The sequence below is a fragment of the Schistocerca serialis genome, chromosome 3 (genome assembly GCF_023864345.2).
Source record: "Schistocerca serialis cubense isolate TAMUIC-IGC-003099 chromosome 3, iqSchSeri2.2, whole genome shotgun sequence".
Classification (NCBI taxonomy): Eukaryota; Metazoa; Arthropoda; class Insecta; order Orthoptera; family Acrididae; genus Schistocerca; species Schistocerca serialis.
The window spans coordinates 872,862,505-872,887,546 of NC_064640.1; the positions used below are offsets into that span (position 1 = coordinate 872,862,505).

The 25,042-nt window shown below is 43.4% G+C and overlaps 1 protein-coding gene across 3 annotated transcripts in view; it reads right to left on the reverse strand.

Annotated features, from left to right (window-relative positions):
* The window catches only part of LOC126471063 (proteoglycan 4-like), a 374,497-nt gene that overhangs the window by 60,505 nt on the left and 288,950 nt on the right, over nucleotides 1-25,042 (reverse strand). For all 3 annotated transcript variants that reach the window (XM_050099130.1, XM_050099129.1, XM_050099128.1), the window contains exons 4-5: nucleotides 10,072-10,296; nucleotides 2,273-2,406 (exon numbers count right to left, since the gene is read on the reverse strand). In XM_050099130.1, the coding sequence (XP_049955087.1) occupies nucleotides 2,273-2,406; nucleotides 10,072-10,296 (359 nt within the window). The remainder of the gene's footprint in view (nucleotides 1-2,272; nucleotides 2,407-10,071; nucleotides 10,297-25,042) is intronic.

A 25,042-nucleotide genomic window follows, 5' to 3' on the forward strand; every position in this document is an offset into this window, starting at 1 on the left:
TGATGCAACACTTGTATCCTACTGTGAAAGGAAAAAGAAAGCAGTAACTTTACTTTCAAGTATGCACAATGATGCAGCGATTGAAGAGTCCACCAGTTAAAAAAAAAAAAAAAATTGTTACATTCTACAATCTCACAAAAGTTGGAGCTGATGTACTCTATCAACTTAGTTCAAATTAGGGTACAGGAAGAACTACTAAAAGATGGCCAATAGTAAATTTTTACAGTATTTTAAATATAATCACTATCAATGCCCTATGCATTTATTCAGCAAACAAAAATTATGTCAAAGTGAGATTAATTGGCAAATGGTGAAAGTGCAGATTCATGAACACATGCAACAGTGCTTGATACGCAGACAACTAAAAATTCGAGGACTGGTGTTGTTAGGAGAGGACTCAGAAGAAAAAGTGGAAATAGCTGAAAAAAGAGGACAAAGGACATCTTAAAATATGCGGCAGATCAAGAAATAAATCAAAATGAAGAGTGTGTGCAAAATGTAATGAATGGGTGTGTGTTGAATATTCGACAACTAGCGTTGTTCATAAGAATTGCACATGATTTCTTATTGTACATATCTACTGTGATTACTTTCTTGTGTATTATTCTTCATTAAAGTTATTTTGAACAGTTTAATTACTTCTTGTATAATGTAGCATGTTTTGAGTAATAAATGGGTGGAGTGACAAAAACCCATTTTTCATTCAAAAATTAAATGTTTAATTTCCTCAAAAGTATTAGTCATGAATTTACTGATGCATCACAAAGGACATAAAAACAAATAAAATAATGAAATAGAGAAGAAACATATTTTTAATAAAAAAAAAAGTGGTGGAGTACGTTTGTGCTCCACACGAGTATCTGTGTCCTCAAAACCCGCGCGAGTAGCGGAGGGTTAATAGGTACCTTTTCTGTGTATGTGACTAATTACTTCTACTCAAGGATTCCTGTATGATGTAGAAAGAATTGTTAAGGAAAACTTCTTTAATCTACATTTGAAAACATTTACACTCTCTGTCAGGCATTTTATTTCAATGGGTAGACTGTTGAAGAGTTCTATAGTTGCATAATTCATCCCTTTTCTTGCCCAAGTTAGATGCATTAAGGAGTAATGCAGATCATTTTCCCTTGTAGTGTTCTATTTCTGAATATTTCTGTTGCTCTCAAACTCAGATGTATTGCCGATAAATTTCATAAAAGAATAAATTTACTGTGAGACTGTGGTTAAAATTTCCAACTGGTTACAGAGACACCTGAAAGATGTATATGTTCAAACCTTACACATAACTCTAATTACTTTGTTTTGTGCAATGAGTACTTTTTCTGTATGTGAGGAGCTACTCCATAATATTATCCTACAAGACATCAGTGAATGGAAAACACAATCAGTTTACAAAGGAGATTGCTTACAAAACATTTGCACAGCCAGTCTCAGAATATTGCTCAAGAGTGAACCAGCTTTAAGTGAAGAATCTAGGAATATACTGCAAACCCTGCATATCATTCCCCTATGGAATGCAAAAACAAGACTGGATTAGTTATGGTATACATAGTGGCATTGAAGCAATAATTCTTCCTGCATTCCATATGTGAATAAAATGGGAAGAAGCGCTAGTAACTGATACTGGGGGGATTACCCTCTGCCATGCACCTCACAGTTGTTAGTGAAGTATAGATGTAAAAGCAGATAAAAGCCTTTGATGGGTAAACGACATTAACTTTACATCTGGGACATCAGCAATGACTTATGTCTGCTCAACCAACTTTTGAAAGTATTCCACTAGTAAAACATTAAAAATGGTGTAGTATAACACTATATACACCATACTTTAATTATGGTTGGGGGCTATGAATAAAACATTAGTACTGCAGAGAAGTGTAATTAGGACACTGCATTGATTAGTATAGATAAAGTTTTTTGAACACTGGATAAAATTTGAAATCTTAAAAAACATTTCATGCATTTGTGTAAACTGATACCATTTCTCGTAAAAATCAAAAGAAAGCAGGCTAGCATAGTGATGCTTATGACTACAGCACTAAGGCTTACTAGGTAATAAATTAAATAAATTTATACTTAGTGGAGGACACTCCTTGTAGAGAGGAAATTGAAAATTCTGTAAAAATAAATAAAAGAGAGAAGAAAAGGTTAGCAAATAAATCCCTGACTACTCCTCTCAAATCTGTGGATATTGTTTGAGTCACACAATTTAAATTTGAAAACATGAATTACATTTTATTCTAATCTGCTGGTATCTGAAATGAGCATTTACCTTTTAAAGTACTTTGGTGAATTTTCACAGTCAACTTCTGATACAAAATGACATATGAAAGTTTTTTGGTCAAATGCAGTATAATTTGCACAAAGGAAATCATATCTTGTGCCAAAGAGACAGTGATGATAAACCTGAAATAAAAGAGTTGTGTGTACTTCATAAAAATTAAAGTGTTACATTCACAAATTAAGATATAAGACCTTTCAGATAACTTTATAAAACAATCATAGAACAATTTAAATTCATCATTGTTGGAAATGGCTCAGCAAATATATTAAGTTTACTTTTCTTCAGAACATAGAAAACAAATCAAACAATATGAGTTTATACACTTATGCCAAACACTTTTGATTATTATTAAAGGAAATAAATTTCCTGAATAAGTCTGTGATCATTGTAGACATGTTGTGAATAAAGCTGCCTAGATAATTAAATTGGTAAGTTCTGAGTTAGGATCAGATGATGGCAGTAGCTTATAATATTTTCTAAAATAAGAAATACCTAAGCCATCTAAGCAGCTTTATTCACAAAACTTATCAGAAGCTAAGAAAATTATTGATATACCATACATTGTAAACACTATAACAACACATATCTAAAATAGAACAAATCACTGGATCGTTGAGTGATGAGCATATTTAATAAATAAACGAATTGCTTTGTTCTGAAACGGGTAAACAATTACAATGGAATCAACATATAAGTTACTTAAGAAGTTCAAATGCTGAAATGAATACACAATGTTAACGCATTTTGCAAACTTGTGCTCCTGATTACCTTATGAGGTGCTTTTGTAGGATAGCAGAACTAAACTCACATGATACCAGATAGTCATTCACCTAAGCTAACAAAGCTATGTTTTCCAGACTTCAAAAAACAAAAACTCGTGAATTTAACCCCCAATGATAGGCAAAGCATTCCTCTCCCAGTTAATTTCATTCTTTCCATCTTTATTACCTGCATGGACAATATGTGAAATTGAAAAACAGGAATAAAAATTACCCTGCTGTCTCTACTGGAAGCATAAAGCCTCCTAACAGAAGTAGCATACAGTGTTAGATATCTGAGACAACCTATAGAACAAAATAGCCATGTGAATAACACTTTCACTCATTTTATTCCTAAATTAATCCCCAAGAACAAACAGTTTGTTAGCTAAATAGTTCAAAATGTTTAGAGATGACTTGAAGGCTACAGCTACTTCTTTGTTGTGGTTAAAGTGCTGTATCTGCACACAGAAGAAGTGTAGTTTAAGTACACACTGATGTGTTGTTATAAACTCTTATTTTGTTTCTGTAAATTGCTCAACATGAATGGTAAAATGTTTTCTTTGAAAAGTTCACAGGCAATTTTGTCTTAAGTATCTTTGTCAAGTACAGCTTCATCTTCATCTGAAATGATCCCATCTTGAAACAGACATTAAATCTTTTACTTCTGTCCTCATTCTCCCTGCCCCCTCCCCCTCTACATTCCTTGGTTTTGGCCTTTATGTAACTACCAGCAGCAAAAGAAATCAAATATATACGATTGTCATAACAATGTGACTTCACTGTGAAGCAATCTATACAAGAAAAGAACTGTGCAAGATGCATAGGCATACAATGGCAAATGACAAGTTATTAACAGGAAAAACTGATATATTTTGGTGGCTGTTGCAGTGACAAATGAATACACTGTCAAGAATGAAGGAGCAGTATAATACATGTATGTGATTCTTCAGAAATAGCACTGAAATTTGACATCAATTGATAATGATCTGACGTGACAAACAATGCTGCTGGAGGAACATTTGCAATAGATCATTATAGCAGAGGTTGAAAATACTACTTCAGTTGTAAGGTTCTGTTTTTCCGGTACTTAAACCACAATTCATGCTTGGGTAGCATATTTGGTAGAGCACTTGTCCATGAAAAGCAAATACTCCTGGAAGAAATGACATTGGGGAGACATGGCTTAGCCTCAGCCAGTGAGGATGGGCCATGATTCGTGCTTGTGTAGCTCAGTCGTTAGAGCACTTGGCCATGAAAGGCAAAGGACCCGAACTCTAGTCTCAGTTCACCACATGGTTTTACTCTGCAAGAAGTTTCATATCAGCACACACTACACTGAAGAGTGAAAATTTCATTCTGGGAACAATTAAACAGTAACACTACAATTTCACAGTGCTCAAAATGTAAATGTATAATATCCATTAATAACCAACCTGCAGTAAACAGTAAGGAAACTAAATTCTAGGAAAAGTGGATTCAGAGTAGCATGAAGTGGGACATGCATATGGCACATGTTAACTCAAACATGAATGAAGGAAAGCTCCAATAAGAAAACAGTTGTTCACATTATGCATATTTTGGTTCACACCTAAAATATAGAATCATATTCTGAAGCAACGTTCCTACAGTAATGAGTAATTTTACAGTACAAGAATCATTATTTGGAAGAGCATTGATATGGGCCTTTGTTGAAAAAATTAACCATTCATCCACTGACTTGACATACATCCATGGGTGCCCATATCCAGTAACAAGGGGAACCCCCTCCCCCCGCCCTCCCTCACCCCTCACCTAGCTCTCAGGGGAGGAAAAAATGTAGCGTAGTCAGGGTACTTTCTTTCAAGAAAATGATATAAAATTTGGGTTTATGATGTTTTTAACAGGGTTGGAACTGGAACATTTTTATGGCTGCTTACAAGTAGACTTTCATCTTCTAACATATTAAAAATACTCCATACCTCCAGATCTATGCCCACTACTAACCATAGTATGGGTGCCCTTGAGTACACCTAGGAAACATTAATGGACCAATGAAGGAAAATACAACAACTGAGCATTATTTACTTTTTTTCTACAGCAACAATGTGGCTGTGGCACTGCCTGAGGGATCTAAATTTTAAGGTTTTCCTGGAGCGTGTAACCTAAACGATCATACTCTAAGGCCCTTGGAAATATATTTGAAGGGAGTAAAAAGGGAAGGGAAGGGAAGCAAGGATAAGGACCTATCCTAACAACAACGATGTTATTAGAGATGGAATAAAAGCTTGTATTTGGAATGGATGGGAAAGAAAACTGACCACACCCATTTAAAGGAACCATTCCAGCATTTATCTTAAGCCATTCAGAGAAATTACAAAAGTCTGAAATCTGGAGGGATGGAAGGGGATTTCAACTGTTGGCTTCCCAAATATTAGTCCAGTGTCTTACAACTGTAACACTTTGCATTGTTTGAGCATGTAGATTGCCCCTGCACCAGAGAAGCCAGAAATCAAAGAAAGTCCTACAAGAAGAATGTAAACATAATAGAAAAAGTATATGGGAAGCTGCACATAAATAGCATTAACACAAAGTTGAATAACATAAAATTAAAGGTAGCAATAACTGAGAGCTTCTCACAAAAAAAGATGGAGCTAGTAATAAATGAGAACTTCCCACAGAAAAAGATGGAGCCAACAAGTTAACTTGATGGGTTTGTCCACATGAAGAAAATGAAGGTGAGGCACATAAGAAAATGTGGTCATCATACACTCTAAGACAAAAAATGATACACCACTAAGTAATTATCAAAATGGGATGGAAATCAGTAGATGTTATGTGGCCATCGCCCGGCTTTGTGTGATTTGCTTCATTACACTTTCTGTTAAAATGACAAGTTCGAAGGGCTGTGTTTTGTGACTTTTAGTTATTCTTGCAGTACATGTTGCTGTCAACTGGACATATTTCCCATTTGTGAATTTCAGGTCATCACTTTCGAATTCTGCAATCTGTCAGCCCAGCTACTGAGTTGCACTTGAGCTATAAAACACAGATAATGATGATTGCTGCAAGACCTTAATTCAAAGAAGCCGTCACTGAATTATTAACAGAAATACTGTTCTGTAATATCATGATTAAACTGACAAAGTGTATTTTAGGAACTATCATAATTGTAGGCTTCACATTACTGTAGCAGAAAGAATGGTGTGAAACCTATAGTGTTGTGCTTCAAGCACTACTTTAATTCCTCTGCAGTTGTGACCACCTTCACTAGAAGTGAGAGATTTTGTTGGCTTCTGTCCTTTTCAGATTCATGATGTGGCATAGGAGCAAAACATTTTTTAGGTATGATTGTGTCACTTTCCCATAATGTTGGGCCCTGTTCTTAAATAGAGCTTTTGGTAAGTGGATTTGCTGTGCTTGTCACCAAATATTTTCTTCAGTTCAGCCTAGAATTTGTCCAAGCTATTGAGCTTGTCCTCATTGCTCTTGAGCTACTGCTAGGCCATGCCATTCAAGTAGACACACACATTTAGCAAACACATTATTTCATCCCTCCTGTTGCATTTGACAACTCAGTTGAATCCTTTCAGCCATTTTGTCAGGTCTTGAGCAGCATCTCTAAGGAAATATGATGGATGTGTGAAGTTCAGTTGACTTAATGATGGCAAGGACCCCATTGCATGAATATATGGATGACATAAATGATGTACTCCTTGTCTTATGATTCCTATCCATTTAGGCAACAGGTTTTGTGCTACCTAATTGGGGTCACAGTGATACAGATGTTTTGAAGTGCAATGTCATGTAATAATAAGTCCAAATCCACTGCATTGTGTACCATTCTTCTTAACTCCACACAACACTTTTCCACTGTTCAATCGTTGAATGTTTACGCTCCTTACGCCAAGTGAGGTATCATTTGACATTTACTGGTGTGATGTATGGTGTATGAGCAGCTACTCAACCATGAAATCCAAGGTTTCTCACCTCCTGCCCAACTGACATAGTACTTGCAGTGGATCCTGATGCAGTTTGGAGTTCCTGTGTGATGGTCTCTATAGATGTCTGCCTATTACACATTACAACCCTCTTCAACTTTCGGCAGTCTCTGTCAGTCAATAGATGAGCTCAGCTTGTACTCTTTTGTGCTGTACATGTCACTTCACATTTCCACTTCACTATCACATTGGAAACAGTGGACTGAGGGATGTTTAAGCATATGAAAATCTCGTGTACAGACGTATGGCACAAGTGATAACGTTCGAAGTCTGTGAGTTCCGTGGAACACCACATTCTGCTCTCTCACAATGTCTAATGACTACTGAGGTCGCTCATGTGGTGTACCTGGCAGTAGGTGGCAGCACAATGCACCTAATACGAAAAGCAAATGTTTTGGGGGGTGTCCAGATACTTTTAATCATAGTGTATGTACTGTGACAGCTCACGAGGAAGATGTGTGAATATGGTGAAGAATTCATGTGTTCCGCAGATACTATAAGCAGGCATACACCAAGACAGCCTGATGAATTGCACAGAGTTTGGAATACTCATAAAACTTGTCAGCCTAGTTCAAGTTTCTCTCTCTGATATAAAAGGCAAAGTGAAGCTTTGGAACCAGGTCATGGAAAACTTTAACATAAACACAGGATTGAGACAAAGTAGATGGTGTATCATTAATGTTGTTCAAACTGTTGCTCAAAGAGTTGAAGAGGGAAGCTTTCCATAAGAATTTGGAAAGGACAAGGTAGAGGGTGAGAACATCACACATCTCACATTTGTAGATGATGCTGCCCTGTTGTCCAGATCCAAGGAAGAACTGATGATTGTGAGTGACTGTGTGGCAGTAGCAGTGAGCAATTTGGCCACATTGTGAATGATTTAAAGACTAAGTACCTGGTGAAGAGCAGGACTCATGCCTATTCAAGAGACCAGTTTAGCCTCTGATAGCAGGAACCCAATCCTACAATAGTTTTCGTAAGACTAAATATCTATGGCTGATCTTTACAGATAACACAAGGTGCGAGGTAGAAACCAAAGTGAGGTTTGAAGTTGCAAACCAATCCTATTTCAGTCCAAATCATTTTTAAGTGGCACAGTCTCTCAAGAAATTTCACACACTAGCTGTACAAAACAACACTGGTCCAACCCATAAAGCTATATGATATCAAAACTCAAAGTGTCCAGAAAAAGACTTAACTAATCTTCTCATTCTTGAGCAGAAAATCTTAAGGAAGATCTATGGTCTGGTTCAATATGAGATCACTGGGGAATCAAGGATCTAGCATAATCATGACTTGGATGAGATCTACAACGGACAAAACATTGTAGGACTATGACAACAAAACAGTGTGTATGGGCAGGGCATGTTGCTCAGGTGGATAAAATCAGTGACCTTTGAAATCCATGGATTTTACTCGCTGCACAAGAAGACTATTAGACAGATGAAAGAAAAGGAGAGATGGAATCTGTGAGGACGTGCTGCAGATTGGCATAGAGGGTGAGTGGTGACAGAAAGCAGGAAATAGAATCCATTGGAAGAGCAGCCTTGTAGTTGTGTGTGGCCCACTGTGCCTGATTGCATAAAGTGTGTAAATACAGCTAAAAAGTAGATTAATATGTTTACAGGCAATATGTCACTATTTGTACTATCCAATCATACCCCAAGGACCGCTTCAAAGCTGTGGTGTTTGCAAATTAGAGGCAAGTTGAAGCTTTGCCTTGATATATGAGGCATGCTTGGATTGCCTAAATGTTAGTAAACTCCAGTGATGGAAAGAGATCTGGAATTAAATACCACACTAGTACACAGTTTGAACTTGTCACACATGCTTGTGGTTCACAGGCTCTGTGCTAAACAGTCCACAAGATTTGTGCACTCAGAAACTACAAATTAGTTGCTACTTAACATAGTTAATTAGATGTGCTGCATCCTGCTCCTAGTGTGTGAGAGTGTGTGTGGGCCAAGTGTAGTGTCATCACGCTTGTGTACGGCCAATGGTATCAGCGTGGGCTAGCAACTAGAGGCTGCCTGTATGGAGCGTGCACACAGCAAGATCTCTGCCGCACCATCTACCAGTGACTCGCAGATATACATGTGCGGAGCAGTGTTGACTCACTGTCACAGTGATCTTTTAGTTTGTGGTACTCACATCACTTGTTCTGTGTATTGCTTATGTTGCATATTCTGTATGATTCTTTTATCTCATTACATGTGGAGTCACAAGAGGCTTATTTGGGTTATTGTTCAGAGGGTTATGAATTAAGCAATATTTGTGTTACTTGGATCAGTTTGTTTTTTACTTGATTACTACAGGAATCGTCTGGTCCCTTCAATCCCACAAACCAACCAGCCAACCAACTACATGAATCATGACACGTTTGGAATGGTTTCTGCATGTGCAGCCTTTCATTGTGGTTGCATCAGGTTCAGTCATTATGGACACCACACCATCGGCCCTGAACAAACAACTTACTTCAACACTAGCCACTTTGTTTGCTTCTATTAACAGGCAGGGTATCGTTCTACTGTTCTATCCACCCACTTTTCCTCCATATGATGATTCAGCTGAGGATTGGGAAGCTTTTTTTCTAAAAAAAGCTCAGGCAGCATTTTTTGGGTTTCAGTGGAGCAACACTGGCTCTCTCTCATTATGTTCTTTTAGTTTGTACTGCTAACATCAGCTGTTCAGTGTATTGCTTATGTTGCATCTTCTGTATAATTCTTTTGCCTTGTCACATGTGGAGTGATGATAGGCTTATTTCTATTATTGTGTAGAGGTTTATGAATACAATCCTACTTACATTACTTGGATCGGTTTGGTGTATAACTAGGTTACTACGGATGACTATTTAATCTCTTAATTATTTTTATTGTCATGCTGAACATAAGGGGCCCTCCCTCTGTTTGCGGATGATTCACTTTCATTCAGAAATAATTAAGTTAAGCACTAAAAATTTGTTTCATTTGCAGCTATTGGCAGTCAAGGTGAAGCACGATATAAGAAAATGTGGAAAATGTGTACTTTTATAATAAATATGATAAATTACCTGGCATTTATGAGGAACACTAGCATAGAAACCATCATGTAAACCATCACATTTGAAGTCCAGTTCATCTGGCACACGGTCATAGAATGGGTAGTCTGTTAAATTATAGCCATTGAGTTCACGGGGAAGGTTTGGATCATGGATGTAGTCGATCTGAGGGATGCCTGTTAGAGGTGAGCGTGTACTTCCATTAACTGGTGGTTCTGTTGATTCCCCTTCCTGCACCTGCCAAAAGAAAGAATTTATTTTTGTTTAGGTAATACTTAACATTTTGTCTTAAACTGACAAATTTGTTTCAGGCTTATATTAAAAAAAGGTGCAGAAAACTAAACAAATTATAAAAAATATATATTGATAATATATCTAAAATATTCATCTAATATTTAATCTTATTTTTTATAAGGACTTACAAGATAAACTATTTAGGAGTAATCCTTTGCCAAGCTAGAGCAGAATCTCTCTCTCTCTCTCTCTCTCTCTCTCTCTCTCTCTCTGGGAGGCAGGAAGACAGGTTGGAGATGGATAGATAGTGGTTTGGAGGGATGCAGCAGGTTTACTGGCTAGGACTGTGGGAAGGAGGAGTGGCAGGGGCACGGGTTGGACAACTGATACATGCGTACTGGATCTGCTATGGTGTAGCACACAATGAAGGTAATATAAAGGAGTGGATTAGCAAATGGAGGCTAGACAGGGGAAGATGTAGTTGTTTGGTGGTGGGTGTGAGGACAGTGGGTTATTGGATACCGAAGCCAAGAGGGTTACAGGAGGAAAGGATGTGCTGCAAGTACATCACTCTCCATATATTATTGTAATGGGAAGAAAACCGAACATGTGGTACAATGTTAAGTGTTATAGCCCTGTACATTACACTCTCATATCTGCCGCAGCACCAGGATGCTGGTTCACAGCGACAGTTCAAATATTCCACCAACAGCATCTGCATGGGCCAGCCCCAGAGGCCACATGTGGTGAACACCATAACTTGCGCAGACACACAGCATCTACCACACCATCTAGCAGAGCCCTCCTCTTTATAAGCAAAGTGCAGCAGACACTCGTTCGCATACTGTGTTCACACTTATTTCCAGCAACTGAATGTATCAGTACCTTGATAGTGTCTATATTTGTCACTATGTTCTCAACTGTTTTCTTGTATCTGGGAGAAGAATAAACATTGTGGGTCATTGTGAGCATGCTGTTGATTGTGCCTTACAAAGTGATACAATTGGTGACAAGTGTGGTGCTCACTTCTGCTTGCTCAGTCTATTTGGTTGTTCCTTCAGTTCTTGTGTCCATGGAGGATGTGCTCCAATCCCTCCTTGAGCTGCAACAGGCTCTTACTGTTGCTATCACGAACTTGTTGCTCACATTGATTATGCACACTTCCATCCCTTGGCATGCCCGCCACTCCTCCTTTCTTACGCTAATTCATCCAAAGACTGGGTGTCTTACAAGAAGTGTCTTCAGGAACACTTCATTGCTTTTTGTGTCACTAATGCAAACATGATAAAGGCTTTGCTCCATTCTTGGATTTCTCCTCAGATCTTCCAATTGTTGTGCCAGTTAGTCCCACTCCAGGAACTTTTGTCACTTTTGTTTGATTAAATGTGTAAATAGTTGCTAAATCATCACTGTAAACACATACATGCCACTGCAGCATGTTTAGAGTTCTATGGTTGGTTGGTTGTTTGAGGTTTAAGGGACCAAACATCAAGGTCATCAGTCCCTTGTTTCAAATAAGCTCCATTCCGCTAATGGGACATCTCAGTAAAGTCAGAACAATAAAAACGGAAAAAGGGAAAAACGTAAAAGGGCAGTCACGTTGTCATTTGTAAAAAAACAAAATGAGGGATGTCGGCAAGAGAACGAACCCAACACTATGCTGAAGCAGCATAGGCAAGACCACCTGTGACTTAAAAGGTACAACTGCTATAATGTAGAAAGTACGTATGGGAATAGAAAGACTAACCAAGCCTTAAAAAAAAAGGTTAAAAACAGTAAAAGGGGAAGAAAAGAGGTTTCCGGTCAGGGAGGTGAATCGGGAATCTCCGAACACTGCCTACAGTGGGAGACACCCAAACACTCACCGCCCTGCCCCAACACCAGAGAGAGATTAAAAACCTTAAAACCGAGTATAAAAACCACTCTCCCGGAGGAAACCGAGAACCAGAGAGACCATCCGGGAATCGTCAGCCAACATCAAAGGTAAAGTGGGGGGGAGTCTGCACTTAGCATGCAGAGCCAAAAGAAGGGGGCATTCAACCAAAATGTGGGCTACTGACTGGAAGGCTCCACAACCACATAGTGGGGGTGGCTCATCACGCAAAAGGAAACCATGGGTCAGCCTGGTATGGCCAATGCGGAGACGACACAGTGTGGTCGAGTCCTTTTGGGAGAGGCGAAAGGAAGAACACCATGGGCCCGGTGTCATCTTAATTGCACGAAGTTTATTAGACCGGGGAGTAGCCTCCCAAGAATTGGCCCATGACTGTGCGAAGTGGGATATGCTGTGAAGCCATAAATCAGCTGCAGGAGGGGTTACAGAAAACGGGGGGGGGGGGGGGGGTAAGTAACTGCTCCCCCAACCAAACGATCAGCGAGCTCATTACCTGGGATACCCACATGGCCAGGGACCCAAAGGAAGTCAATGGAACAAGCAGCACGGTGAATATCAGCGAGATGGTCATGGATGGCAGAGACCAAGGGATGGCACGAAAAACACCGGTCAATAGCAAGAAGGCCACTCATCGAGTCCGTACATAACAAAACGCGGTTGTGTTGGGATTGTTTAATAAATTTAGGGGCCTGGGAAATTGCCATCAATTCCGCAGTAAACACCCCACATGTAGGTGGCAGCAGATGACTTTCCGTTCCAACAGAGGACGTGAAGGCATACCCAACATGATCAGCAGATTTAGAGCCATCAGTGTAAAAAACAACAGCGTCCCAAAACTCCCATAAAATTTGGCGGAAAAAGAAACGGAACACCACCGGGGGGATGGAATCTTTTGGACCTTGGCGGAGATCCATCCGAATTCGAGGCCGAGGAACTAACCAGGGAGGGGTGGACAGGAGGGAGCGAGGAAGACAGGACAAAGAAGGAAGCTGAAAATCACGGCAAAGAGACGCAAAGTGCAGCCCAACCGGTAAACCCGCACAAGGGCGGGAGTCGGGTGGGCGACGTCCATGGTCTGGGAACAGGATAGAATAGGAAGGATGAGTGGGAGAAGAACGGATAGTGAGGGCATAAGACACCAGAAGCTGGGAACACCAAACAGAAAGGGGGGGGGGGGGGTTCCCAGCTTCAACCAGAAGACTATCAACAGGGCTAGTAGGGAAGGCACTGGTGGCCAAATGAATACCACGATGGTGGACTGGATTCAGCACGTGCAGTGTGGAAGGAGCAGCTGAACCATAAACTTGACAACCATAGTCCAAGCGAGACAGAACTAGAGCACGATAAAGATGGAGGAGGAGGGAACGGTCTGCAACCCAAGAGGAGTGGGCAAGGCAGCGAAGGACATTGAGTTTACGGAAACATCCTACCTTCAGGAATCTGATATGGGGCAGCCAAATGAGCTAGTTGTCGAAAAGAAGACCCAACAAACGAAACTGTGGGACCACAGGCAATCTTTGTGCAGCGAGATAGAGCTCTGGATCAGGGTGGATCGTAGTACGGCGATAGAAGTGGACCACTTGGGATTTTAAAGGAGAGAATTGAAACCCGTGTGAGAGGGTCGATGCAGAGGCACGCCGTATAGCTACCTGGAGCTGCCGTTCTGCAGATGCCATCGAGGAGGAACTAACCCAAATGCAGAAATCATCCACATACAGGGCAGGGGTGACCAAGGGACCAACAGAGGCCACAAGTCCATCGATAGCAATGAGGAAAAGAAGGACACTCAAGACAGAACCCTGTGGGATGCCCGTCTCCTGGGTCCGTGGAGAACTAAAAGCAGTACCAACTCGGACTCTGAATGACCGATGGATCAGGAACTGGCGGATAAAAGTCGGGAGTGGGCCCTGAAGACCCCACTGATGAAGGGTAAGTAAGATGTGATGATGCCAGGCCGTGTCATAGGCCCCGCGAAGGTCAAAAAACACTGCGACCAAATGGCGGCGCTGGGAAAAAGCCTGCTGGACTGCGGATTCCAAGCGGAGTAAATGATCGATTGGAGACCGTCCCTCTCGAAAGCCACACTGGTAAGGGGACAAGAGATCCCGAGATTCGAGGACCCAATTGAGCCGACGGGCTACCATCCATTCAAGTAACTTACAAACAACATTGGTCAAACTAATTGGCCGATAGCTGTCAACAGATAGGGGGTTCTTACCAGGCTTAAGGACAGGAACCACAATGCTATCCCTCCACTGAGAAAGGAAGTCACCCAGGAGCCAAATACGGTTAAACACCCGAAGAAGATGTTGCCGTTGTGGAGCACTGAGATGTTGAAGCAGTTGGTTATGAATGGAATCTGGGCCAGGGGCCGTATCATGAGAAGAAGATAGAGCAGAAAGAAATTCCCATTCAGTAAAAGGTTCGTTGTAAGATTCTGACTCACAAGGGGTGAAACATAAGGTGGAAGCTTCAGCCCGCTGTTTTTGATGAAGGAAAGCAGCTGGATAGGAGGCTGACGCTGATGCCACTGCAAAATTGGTTGCTAGATGTTCTGCAAGAACTAATGGGTCCGTACAAATGCCATCTGGGAGGTGAAGGCCTGCGAGGGTGGACTGCCAATGGCAACCTTGGAGAGAGCGAAGTGTAGCCCATACCCGTGACAGAGGGACAGTAGAACCAAGGGAAGAAACAAATCGTTCCTAACATATCCGCTTGCTCTGTTTGATTAAATAATGGGCTTTAGCGCGAAGGCGTTTAAAGGTAGTAAGGCTGGCTACGGATGGGTGCCTCTTAAAGTGTTGCAAAGCTCGACGGCGATCACGGATGGCAATGGCAATAGCCGTACTCCACCACGGGACTGGCCGGCGATGAAAGGGTCCAGATGAGCGCGGGACAGCAAGGCTAGCAGCACAAACAATCGCGTCAGACACGTCACGTAGGACGTCATCAATACAACCCGACAAAGAGGGAGAAAACGCGACCTGTGCAGTGTATAGAGGCCAATCGGCGCGTTGGAAAGCCCAATGAGGCAACCTGTCCATCAGGGAGCGGGAAGGGAGCGTGATAATCACCGGGAAATGGTCACTATCACAAAGGTCGTCGTGTGGCGACCAGTGTAATGAAGGGAGGAGAGAGGGAGAAGAAAGAGAAAGATCAATGTCAGAAAAGGTACCATGACCGGCACTGAAATGAGTAGGGGAGCCATCATTAAGAAGGCACAGGTCGTGGTCTGCAATAAATTGGTCTATAAGAAGACCTCGTCTAGATGGAAAGGCACTGCCCCACAAAGGATGACGAGCATTAAAATCCCCAAGCAGGAGGAAGGGAGGAGGAAGTTGCTGAAGAAGGGTGGTTAAGGTAGCAGGTGTAAGAGTCCTGTCAGGAGGGAGATAAAGATTGCAAACTGTGGCTGCAGAGTCGAAGTGGACCCTAACAGCAACCGCTTCCAATGTAGTTTGAAGAGGAATCCACGTGCTAGCACTGTCTGTACGGACCAATGTACAAACGCCACCAGAAGCCCGCAGCGGTCCGACCCGATTTCGAAAGAAAACACGGAACCCACAGAGGGTTGGTGAGTGAGCATCAGTAAAATGAGATTCCTGGAGAACCACACAAGCTGCAGAGTAGGACGAAAGAAGGGATTTCAATTCCGGAAGGCGACGATAGTATCCATCACAATTCCATTGGAGAACCACAGAACGATGGTTTAAATGGGGGCTGAACACGCTAAATCCAGTCATACCGCCGGGTCCCCACCCGTCACCGACAAGGAGGGGGCGACATCCATGAACGACAGGTCAGAATCCGGTTGTGAAGTCGGGGAAGGGACCTCTGGTGACACCAGAGGCTCTTTGTCCCAGGACTTATGTTTCTTCTTCCATTCAGGCTGAGATCGAGGAGGGCTGTGTGGCATGAAGGAGCCAGCTGCAGCAAGATCAGGAACAGAAAGAGACCAGGCGACCGGGGGGCCGACAGACCGTGGCTCTCACGGTCGTCGCGCGGCAGCAGACCTTTGGCCTGGAAGGGGCTGGGAAGGGGCATCCCGGGAGAGGTGCCCTTGACCGGCAGACGCCGAAGGAGTCTGACACTTCTCCGGCTGGGGAGGGGGAGCAGCGCCCATAGGAGAAGGTGTGGGAGCCGCAGGGGAGGGGGGGCGGAGAAGGGTCCAGAATGCGGGTAAGGAAGGGGGAGGAAGGGGTGAAGTTGTAACCAATGCGTAACTAGATGTCATGGACACAGGGTGGAGTCGTGCATATTTCTTACGGGCCTCTGTGTAGGTTAAACGACCGAGGGACTTATACTCCCGTATCTTTTTTTCCTTCTTATATACTGGGCAATCTGGTGAACGTGGAGAATGACTACCATGACACTTTACACAGACAGGAGGGGGAACACAGGGACTCCCTTCATGGAGTGGACGTCCACAGTCACCACAGAGAGGGGCCTGGGAACAGCGGGAAGACATGTTGCCGAAACGCAAGCACTTAAAACACCTCATAGGAGGTGGGATGTACGGCTTCACATCACAGCAATAGACCATAATCTTAACTTTCTCAGGGAGGGTATCCCCTTCAAAGGCCAGGATAAAGGCACCAGTATCAATACGACTGTCTTTAGGGCCCTTCTGAACACGCCGAATTATGTGAACACCCCGCCGTCCGAGATTGTCCCGAAGTTCCTCATCAGTTTGAAGGATGAGGTCCCTGTGAAAAATCACACCGTGTACCATATTTAGAGACTGGTGAGGGGTAATGGACACAGGAATTGTGCCAAGATGGGTACAGGCATGAAGGGCCGCAGATTGGGTAGCTGAAGTAGTTTTTAATCAGAAACGAACCCGACCGCATCTTGCTCAGGGAGTCCACTTTGGCAAACTTGTCTTCAATGTGTTCCACAAAGAATAAAGGTTTGACACTGGTGAAAGTATCTCCATCAGTCCTAGTGCAAACTAGATAACGGGGGAAAGGTTTTGCCCTAGACGACGGGCCTGACCCTCTTCCCAGGGGGTAGCCATGGAAGGGAAGGCCGAAGGGGCAAGAGAAGCAGCACTTGAGGAATCAGTTACACGCAGAGAGACGGCCGCAGAAGAACGGCCAGAGTTCTGGACCCGTATGCATTTCATTTGCATAGCGTCCACCCTGATACCACCCACCCCGATCAAGGGCTCTCCTCACGGGCGCCACCCAGCCACAGCAAGGGCCGTCTGGCACGGCAGCCATAGCCGCGAGTTCCGATGCTCCAGGATGACGAGCAACCACTCCAAGGCATGCATGAGGATGTCACAGCTCAGGTATCAAAAGTGTGATCCCTGTGTGTTCAGGGGGCTCAACCAAAAGGGTACATAGCGACCCCACCACACGGGCTGGCTACCGTGCTGGCTATGCACCCTAGCAACAGACAACGACGTGAAAGAAAAGGTGGAATGTACTAGGAGGGTGCATGTCGGAGACACTAGGTAAGGTGCTCTTCCCCAAATGGCTCACACTACGGAGGAGAAATTTTGTAATGGATGTCAAACCCCAGAGGGGGACCAAGGAATGCCAAAAGGAGGAGATGATTACGCAACAAAGCCAGAGTGTAAAACCAACAGAACCAGGAGGATAGCGGGGCCAACATAAGCAAGGACACCAATAGAGGGAGAGGAGAGGGCGAGGGGAAAGGAGCATGGAGGGGAAAGGAGGGGAAGGGAAAGGAGATGTAGCCCGGGAGAGAAAGAAGGCTGCAATGGCTCGGGGCCCCGTGCTCGCCACGCACGTATCCACAAAAGAGTTGTGGACCCCCTGGGGGGAGTTCTATTGTTGTCATAAACAGCCTCACCAGTCCTTTCATTGATAATGCCATCATTGATTGGCTCCGGACATGGTGTGTGAATCCATCTTTGGCTTTCAAGGTATCTAGTGATGCTGGAGATAAGACAGGAGGCTTAGTGTGACATTGCTGTGGTGGCTCCTTTTCCTGGTCATCGAGTGTCAGTCATTGTCACTTGGGGAGGGGGGTGGGGGTGGGGAGGGATGACATGGCAGCAGCAGCACAAACACAGCCTCTGCACTACATTGGACAGTGATGTGGCAAATAACAACAACCACAACAACGGCAGTGCTCTTCACTCCCATCTTGCCCATACTGTGTCATGCAATATGAAAGGGCTGCTTGCCCTAAGCACTGGGCAACTTAAAACAATTGAAAAATTGTAGGAAAAAGGACATATAGTGCCTGTGTGTCATTCCCAGCCCCCTCCTGCAAACATGGACATGGATGTTAACTGTATGTCTCCAACGCTTATTAATCATAACACACTGTTTTCAAAGTGCAAATGATGGGGAAAAAAGTGCTCAGACTACAAGCGGGCACAGCTGTGACTTTACTGAACTCACAAACTTATCTGGATTTAGGATCTCTGGCATTATCTCCAGTTACTCTATGTTTTGTGGGTTGCAACAAGCGACATATTCCAATTTTGGGGCAATTTACAGCTCGCACTATTTATAAATCTGTGGTTCAGTCTTTCACTTTTTTGGTAATTAATCATGCTGGCAAGGCAAATTTGTTCAGTCTTGATTCTTTCAATGGTTTGGTTTTTCCATCTTGGATATGGTGCATCTCATTTCCGACCAGGTCCTTACAAGCAGCTAGATTCTCTGTGTTCCAAGTTCTTGTCTCTTTTTGCAGAGCGGTTAGGTTGTGCTACTAGTTTTGCAACCCACATTACCCTCAAACCTACAGCGCAGGTGCACTTTTTCCACATGTGCTCTGTTCCAGTGGCTTTGCGTCATCAAGTGAAATCAAAATTGGACAGGCTGGCATCATGGGGGTCATACAACCTATTATATTGAGTGAGTGGCCTACTTCCCTCAGGATTGTTAGAAAACTTACTGGTCAACTTTGTCTCTGTGGTGACCTTTAAGTTTCAGTTAACACTCAATCTATCATTGCCACCTACCCTTTGCCCCCATCCAGACAAGTTATTGTCTAAACTCGCACCAGAGGCAAGCCACCCCGCCCCCCCCCCCCCCCCTCTTCCAAAAAAAAAAAAACATTTACAGCTTCCATTCAATGAAGATTCTAAACTTCTCCTTATAATTAACATGGCATTTTGATTGCACCAATATCAGCACCTTTTGTTCAAAGGTTTAAGGGACCAAACATCAAGGTCATCAGTCCCTTGTTTCAAATAAGCTCCATTCCGCTTCTGCCGACAGGGTTGAAATGCAACTTGACCAATTCACACTTTTTTCAGCCATCCATTGTTTATTTGGGGTTTGAGGTTTGAGGTTTCTCAGGATGATGTTACACCTTTACGTCATCATGTTGCCATAGTCACAGCTTTGCCTCACATTGTAAATGTCAAATAACACCAAGTATTTTTAGTTAAAATTGCTTACTATCACTAATTTATTCTTGGTGCAGCCACATTGGCCCATCACATCCCCACCCACAAGAATGTTCCTTTTTAGTGTTTATCAGCCTGCCAGTGGACATTCACACTTTTGAAAACTAAATTACATTCTACTTCTTGTATGGCTGCTTTCTATCCCGGTCACCACTTGGTTTTGGCTACAGACACCTCTCAAGTATGGACTTGGGACTGTTCTCCCACATCGATTTGAGGATGGTTCCTAATGCCCAAAGAAAGTTACTTCTCTACTTTATAAATTATTGGTGTCTTCTTGTATGGGTCATAGTAGCAACTCATTACTGAACAGAAGCTCTTGGTTTCATTATTTAATCCTTCTGCTTCATTGCCCAACAAAGCATATCACCTCCAGCTTTGGGCCTTGTTTCTGACTTGCTACAGCTATAAAATACATTTTCAAATTACTGCACAGCATGCCAATGTCAATGCACGGTCTTTATTTCCAATGGGACTGGATCCTACTTTTGATCAGCATAAACTCCTTTGTTAACACCTAAGATTTGAGGCACAATATACAATGGAAGAGCTTCCTATTACAAGCTCCTGGTTCACAGAAGCTGTCACTGCTAATCCAGTTTTGCCTCAAATTGTTCACCTCAATCAGCCTTCCCTCATTCAGCTGTAGAGGCCTCCAGATAAGTCTTCAGGTCCTTTGTGTAACTACTTTGCCCCATCACTGCTGTACAGTATTTTATGATTTTGTTCTCTTAGCTAAAGGCGGGCTGTCACCTAGGGTTGTGATCCTGGGCACCCTATGATGGTATATGCTTCAGCTCCTACATCAAGGATATTGGGGGAAGGGGGGCGGGTCTTGCATACCAAATTATTGGTCCATTGGCATGTACATCTTGTAACAGCCTGTCCTCACTGTGCTACCCAACAGGTGGTGCTATGAGTGACACTCTCTCCATGGCCCACACCACAGTGTCCAAGGGAACATGTCTGTTGTTTTTATGAGACACTTCATAAATTCTTATTGGTTTTTAGTTGTTGATGCTTTCTCCAAATTTCCATATATTATCCACTGTCCTTCAATCTCAGCTGTAGCTATAATTCAAGCCCTCTCCACAATTTTTTTTTCTGTTGAAGGATCACCTTATATGCCTTTGATAAATAAGAGTCCACAGTTTGGCTCTCAGGCCTTCCAAAACTTTTGTGTGTGTTAAGGCATTTACCACATGACTGCTCCTCCTTTCCACCCGCAATCTAACAGCAAGGTTGAACATCTCATCCACACATTCAAGATTCAAATGAAGTATGTCATGGACCTCTCCATGGATGACACTTTGACATGCTTCTTGAGTTCCTACAGGTTTATGCTGGTGGTAGAGTGTACTTTGGCCTTGGATGCTGTGTGATCACCAGCTACACACCCTCCTGCATCTGCTCATGCTGCCCTGCCAACACTGCTCCATCATCATGGTTTGAAACTGGCTTCACAGTCTTGACTTGGGATGCTCAATCACTCACTGAAGTGGATGCAAGCCATGGTCCACAGCTGCTGAGGATTCTGCCTCCATATGGTGCACCCCAGTGATGGGGTGGTGGTGCACCACCACAACCAGCTGCACCTTCCCACCATGCTGAGGGCTGTGGGTCCACCACCACTGCCTCCACTTTCTTCTTCAGAGCCTGTCCCATCTTTGTGGAGCAACTCTGCTGCAAGGGTGGACCTGCCCTCGTTCTGGATGTCACTGCCTCCTGCCTCTTTTCTGGGGTTAGCCCCTGGCACCTACTGCCACACCTTTGTGCAATGCTTCACTCCCACTGGCAATTCCCAATTCCCTGGCAAGCTAGACCAGCACCTTCTGATCCTCCAACACCAGTGTCCCTGGTGACCGAGTGGCCATTCCCTTCACTGACAGCACAATCCACCATGTCTAGGGATCAGACGTCGAGATGTTACCAGCGCCGTCATCATCAGCATTTTCTTATGGTACTTTACCGGGTAGTGGCCACTGCATGTGTCCATGGTCGCTTAACTTCTCACCCCCCCCCCCCCCCCACCCTCCTACTCACTGGTTCTGGCCCAGAACTACCACCTGCCATTGCTATCATCACCTGTGGTGTCTGCTGCAGAGGTCATGCGTGTCACCTGCATTGGTGAGGCATCCTTTCCCCAAGGGGGGAGGGGTGCTGTAACCCTGTATGTAATACTTGGACACACAATGCAGCACCAGATCACTGGCACACTACATTTCTAATATTCTGCCAATAGCACACGTGACTTGTGCACATGGCACGGTATCTGTCGAGCTATCTACCAGGGCCCCTCTATTTATAAGCACAGTGCAGCAGGCACTCATCCACATACTTATTGTCAGCAACTGCTTGTATCAGTACCTGGATTGTTGTTCTCAGCTGTTGTTCATTTGTTTGTGGAAGGAGAACATACTTGAGTTCATTGTGGCCTTGCTGTTGTTTGTATCTTACAGTACAATAAACTAACCACTGTCTGTCATGAACTTTGATGTTTGTATGTATGTAGATGAAGTACACACCATATTATTTTATCCAAGCTAAACACCAAAGTTAGTTTTTGTTACACCAGCATTCTAACCAAAGCTTTCTTACAGTGAACTGCTGTCCATAAATGATGCAAGGTTGTCTGTATACGGCATTCAATTCTATTTCCGTTTATAGGATCTACAAAATGAAACAATTAATTGAGTGTCAAAAAACACACACACACACACACACACACACACACACACACACACACACACACACACACACACATTTAATGCCAAGTGAGAAACATACTTTACATGCTGTTCTGCAGAGCTCTCACACTTTGTGAAGATAGAGGGATCTTAGCTAAAAAACTGAATTCTTTTGTGTTTCACTGATCATGTTGTGTTTATGAATTTTTAGATGCTCAGTGTTCTTCTCACTAGTAATGGTCCCATGGTCATGAGGTTCACTTTTGTTAATTTTAATGACATGTCCATAATTTACTTTCAAATGTCATGATCACATGCCTTTCCTGCAGCCCAGTCATCAATTAGCTTAAGGAAACAAAGTTGTGTGCACTACCCATCAGTGAACTGTGTAAATTTAGTTCTGTGCAGATTTCTACTTTAACTTTTTGTGTATACTGTTTTCTGAATGGGAGAACTGAAATCAACAAGGCATTTGTCTAAATGATCTTGGGAAACTGCCTAAAAACAGCATTTGAACTGGATGATGTACCAGAACAATTGCCTTTAATCCAGTGTGCAAATTCAGTCTTTGAGTCAGATCCTGGTCTTGTAAGTTAGTAAGCAGGTCATATAGAACATACATACATACATACCTACATACAAAACAGAATAGAGGAATACATGTGTAAGTTTGTAAAAGTTATTCTTTGTGTGTGACAAAGGAGGTAAAAAGAACTTAAGGTTGTCATCAAAATGAAAATTGGTCTAACCACAACAGTTCTTTACTACATATGATTCCATAGGAAATGTAATGCCCTTACCCTCCTCAGTTTAACATGGACCCCAGACCACAGTACAATTCAATTTTTCACATTAAGAAACATTGCCAGCACCAAAAGAAGTGATAATTGACATAAAAATCCTGGGACTGACTGCTATGAAGCCATTTGCATATTCAACCCAATCATCTTTAGTATAGGTGATAATGACTGGGTACTGTAGTACTTTTGTGTTGGAGATATTAAAGTGTTTAATGAAAAAAGTCTTTGCAATTTTTGAAGAAAAAAACTGGACCATAGAGCAAATTGAAATTTCTAACTTTTCTAGCTTTCCCCTTTTTTTAGTTTTAAATGGTGTTTCAGCTTGCAAACAAAACGAATGCTTTTTTATATATATACACTCCTGGAAATGGAAAAAAGAACACATTGACACTGGTGTGTCAGTTCCACCATACTTGCTCCGGACACTGCGAGAGGGCTGTACAAGCAATGATCACACGCACGGCACAGCGGACACACCAGGAACCGCGGTGTTGGCCGTCGAATGGCGCTAGCTGCGCAGCATTTGTGCACCGCCGCCGTCAGTGTCAGCCAGTTTGCCGTGGCATACGGAGCTCCATCGCAGTCTTTAACACTGGTAGCATGCCGCGACAGCGTGGACGTGAACCGTATGTGCAGTTGACAGACTTTGAGCAAGGGTGTATAGTGGGCATGCGGGAGGCCGGGTGGACGTACCGCTGAATTGCTCAACACGTGGGGCATGAGGTCTCCACAGTACATCGATGTTGTCGCCAGTGGTCGGCGGAAGGTGCACGTGCCCGTCGACCTGGGACCGGACCGCAGCGACTCACGGATGCACGCCATGACCGTAGGATCCTACGCAGTGCCATAGGGGACCGCACCACCACTTCCCAGCAAATTAGGGACACTGTTGCTCTTGGGGTATCGGCAAGGACCATTCGCAACCGTCTCCATGAAGCTGGGCTATGGTCCCGCATACCGTTAGGCCGTCTTCCGCTCATGCCCCAACATCGTGCAGCCCGCCTCCAGTGGTGTCGCGACAAGCGTGAATGGAGGGACGAATGGAGACGTGTCGTCTTCAGTGATGAGAGTCGCTTCTGCCTTGGTGCCAATGATGGTCGTATGCATGTTTGGCGCCATGCAGGTGAGCGCCACAATCAGAACTGCATACGACCGAGGCACACAGGGCCAACACCCGGCATCATGGTGTGGGGAGCGATCTCCTACACTGGCCGTACACCACTGGTGATCGTCGAGGGGACACTGAATAGTGCACGGTACATCCAAACCGTCATCGAACCCATCGTTCTACCATTCCTAGACCGGCAAGGGAACTTGCTGTTCCAACAGGACAATGCACGTCCGCATGTATCCCGTGCCACCCAACGTGCTCTAGAAGGTGTAAGTCAACTACCCTGGCCAGCAAGATCTCCGGATCTGTCCCCCATTGAGCATGTTTGGGACTGGATGAAGCGTCGTCTCACGCGGTCTGCACGTCCAGCACGAACACTGGTCCAACTGAGTCGCCAGGTGGAAATGGCATGGCAAGCTGTTCCACAGGACTACATCCAGCATCTCTACGATCGTCTCCATGGGAGAATAGCAGCCTGCATTGCTGCGAAAGGTGGATATACACTGTACTAGTGCCGACATTGTGCATGCTCTGTTGCCTGTGTCTATGTGCCTGTGGTTATGTCAGTGTGATCATGTGATGTATCTGACCCCAGGAATGTGTCAATAAAGTTTCCCCTTCCTGGGACAATGAATTCACGATGTTCTTATTTCAATTTCCAGGAGTGTATTATATATACATGCAGCCCCAGTAATCCTTTCTGTATAGATGCACACATGTGCTCGAACTCTTACAGGAATGAGTGAATACTGTGAATATGGAGGATTAATGAGTCAGTATTGTGATTATAAGTTGGAAAATTGGAAAATTGTATCAGCCATGGACCATGTCTGGATGGCTACTGTGGTAAGGCAATCACTCACT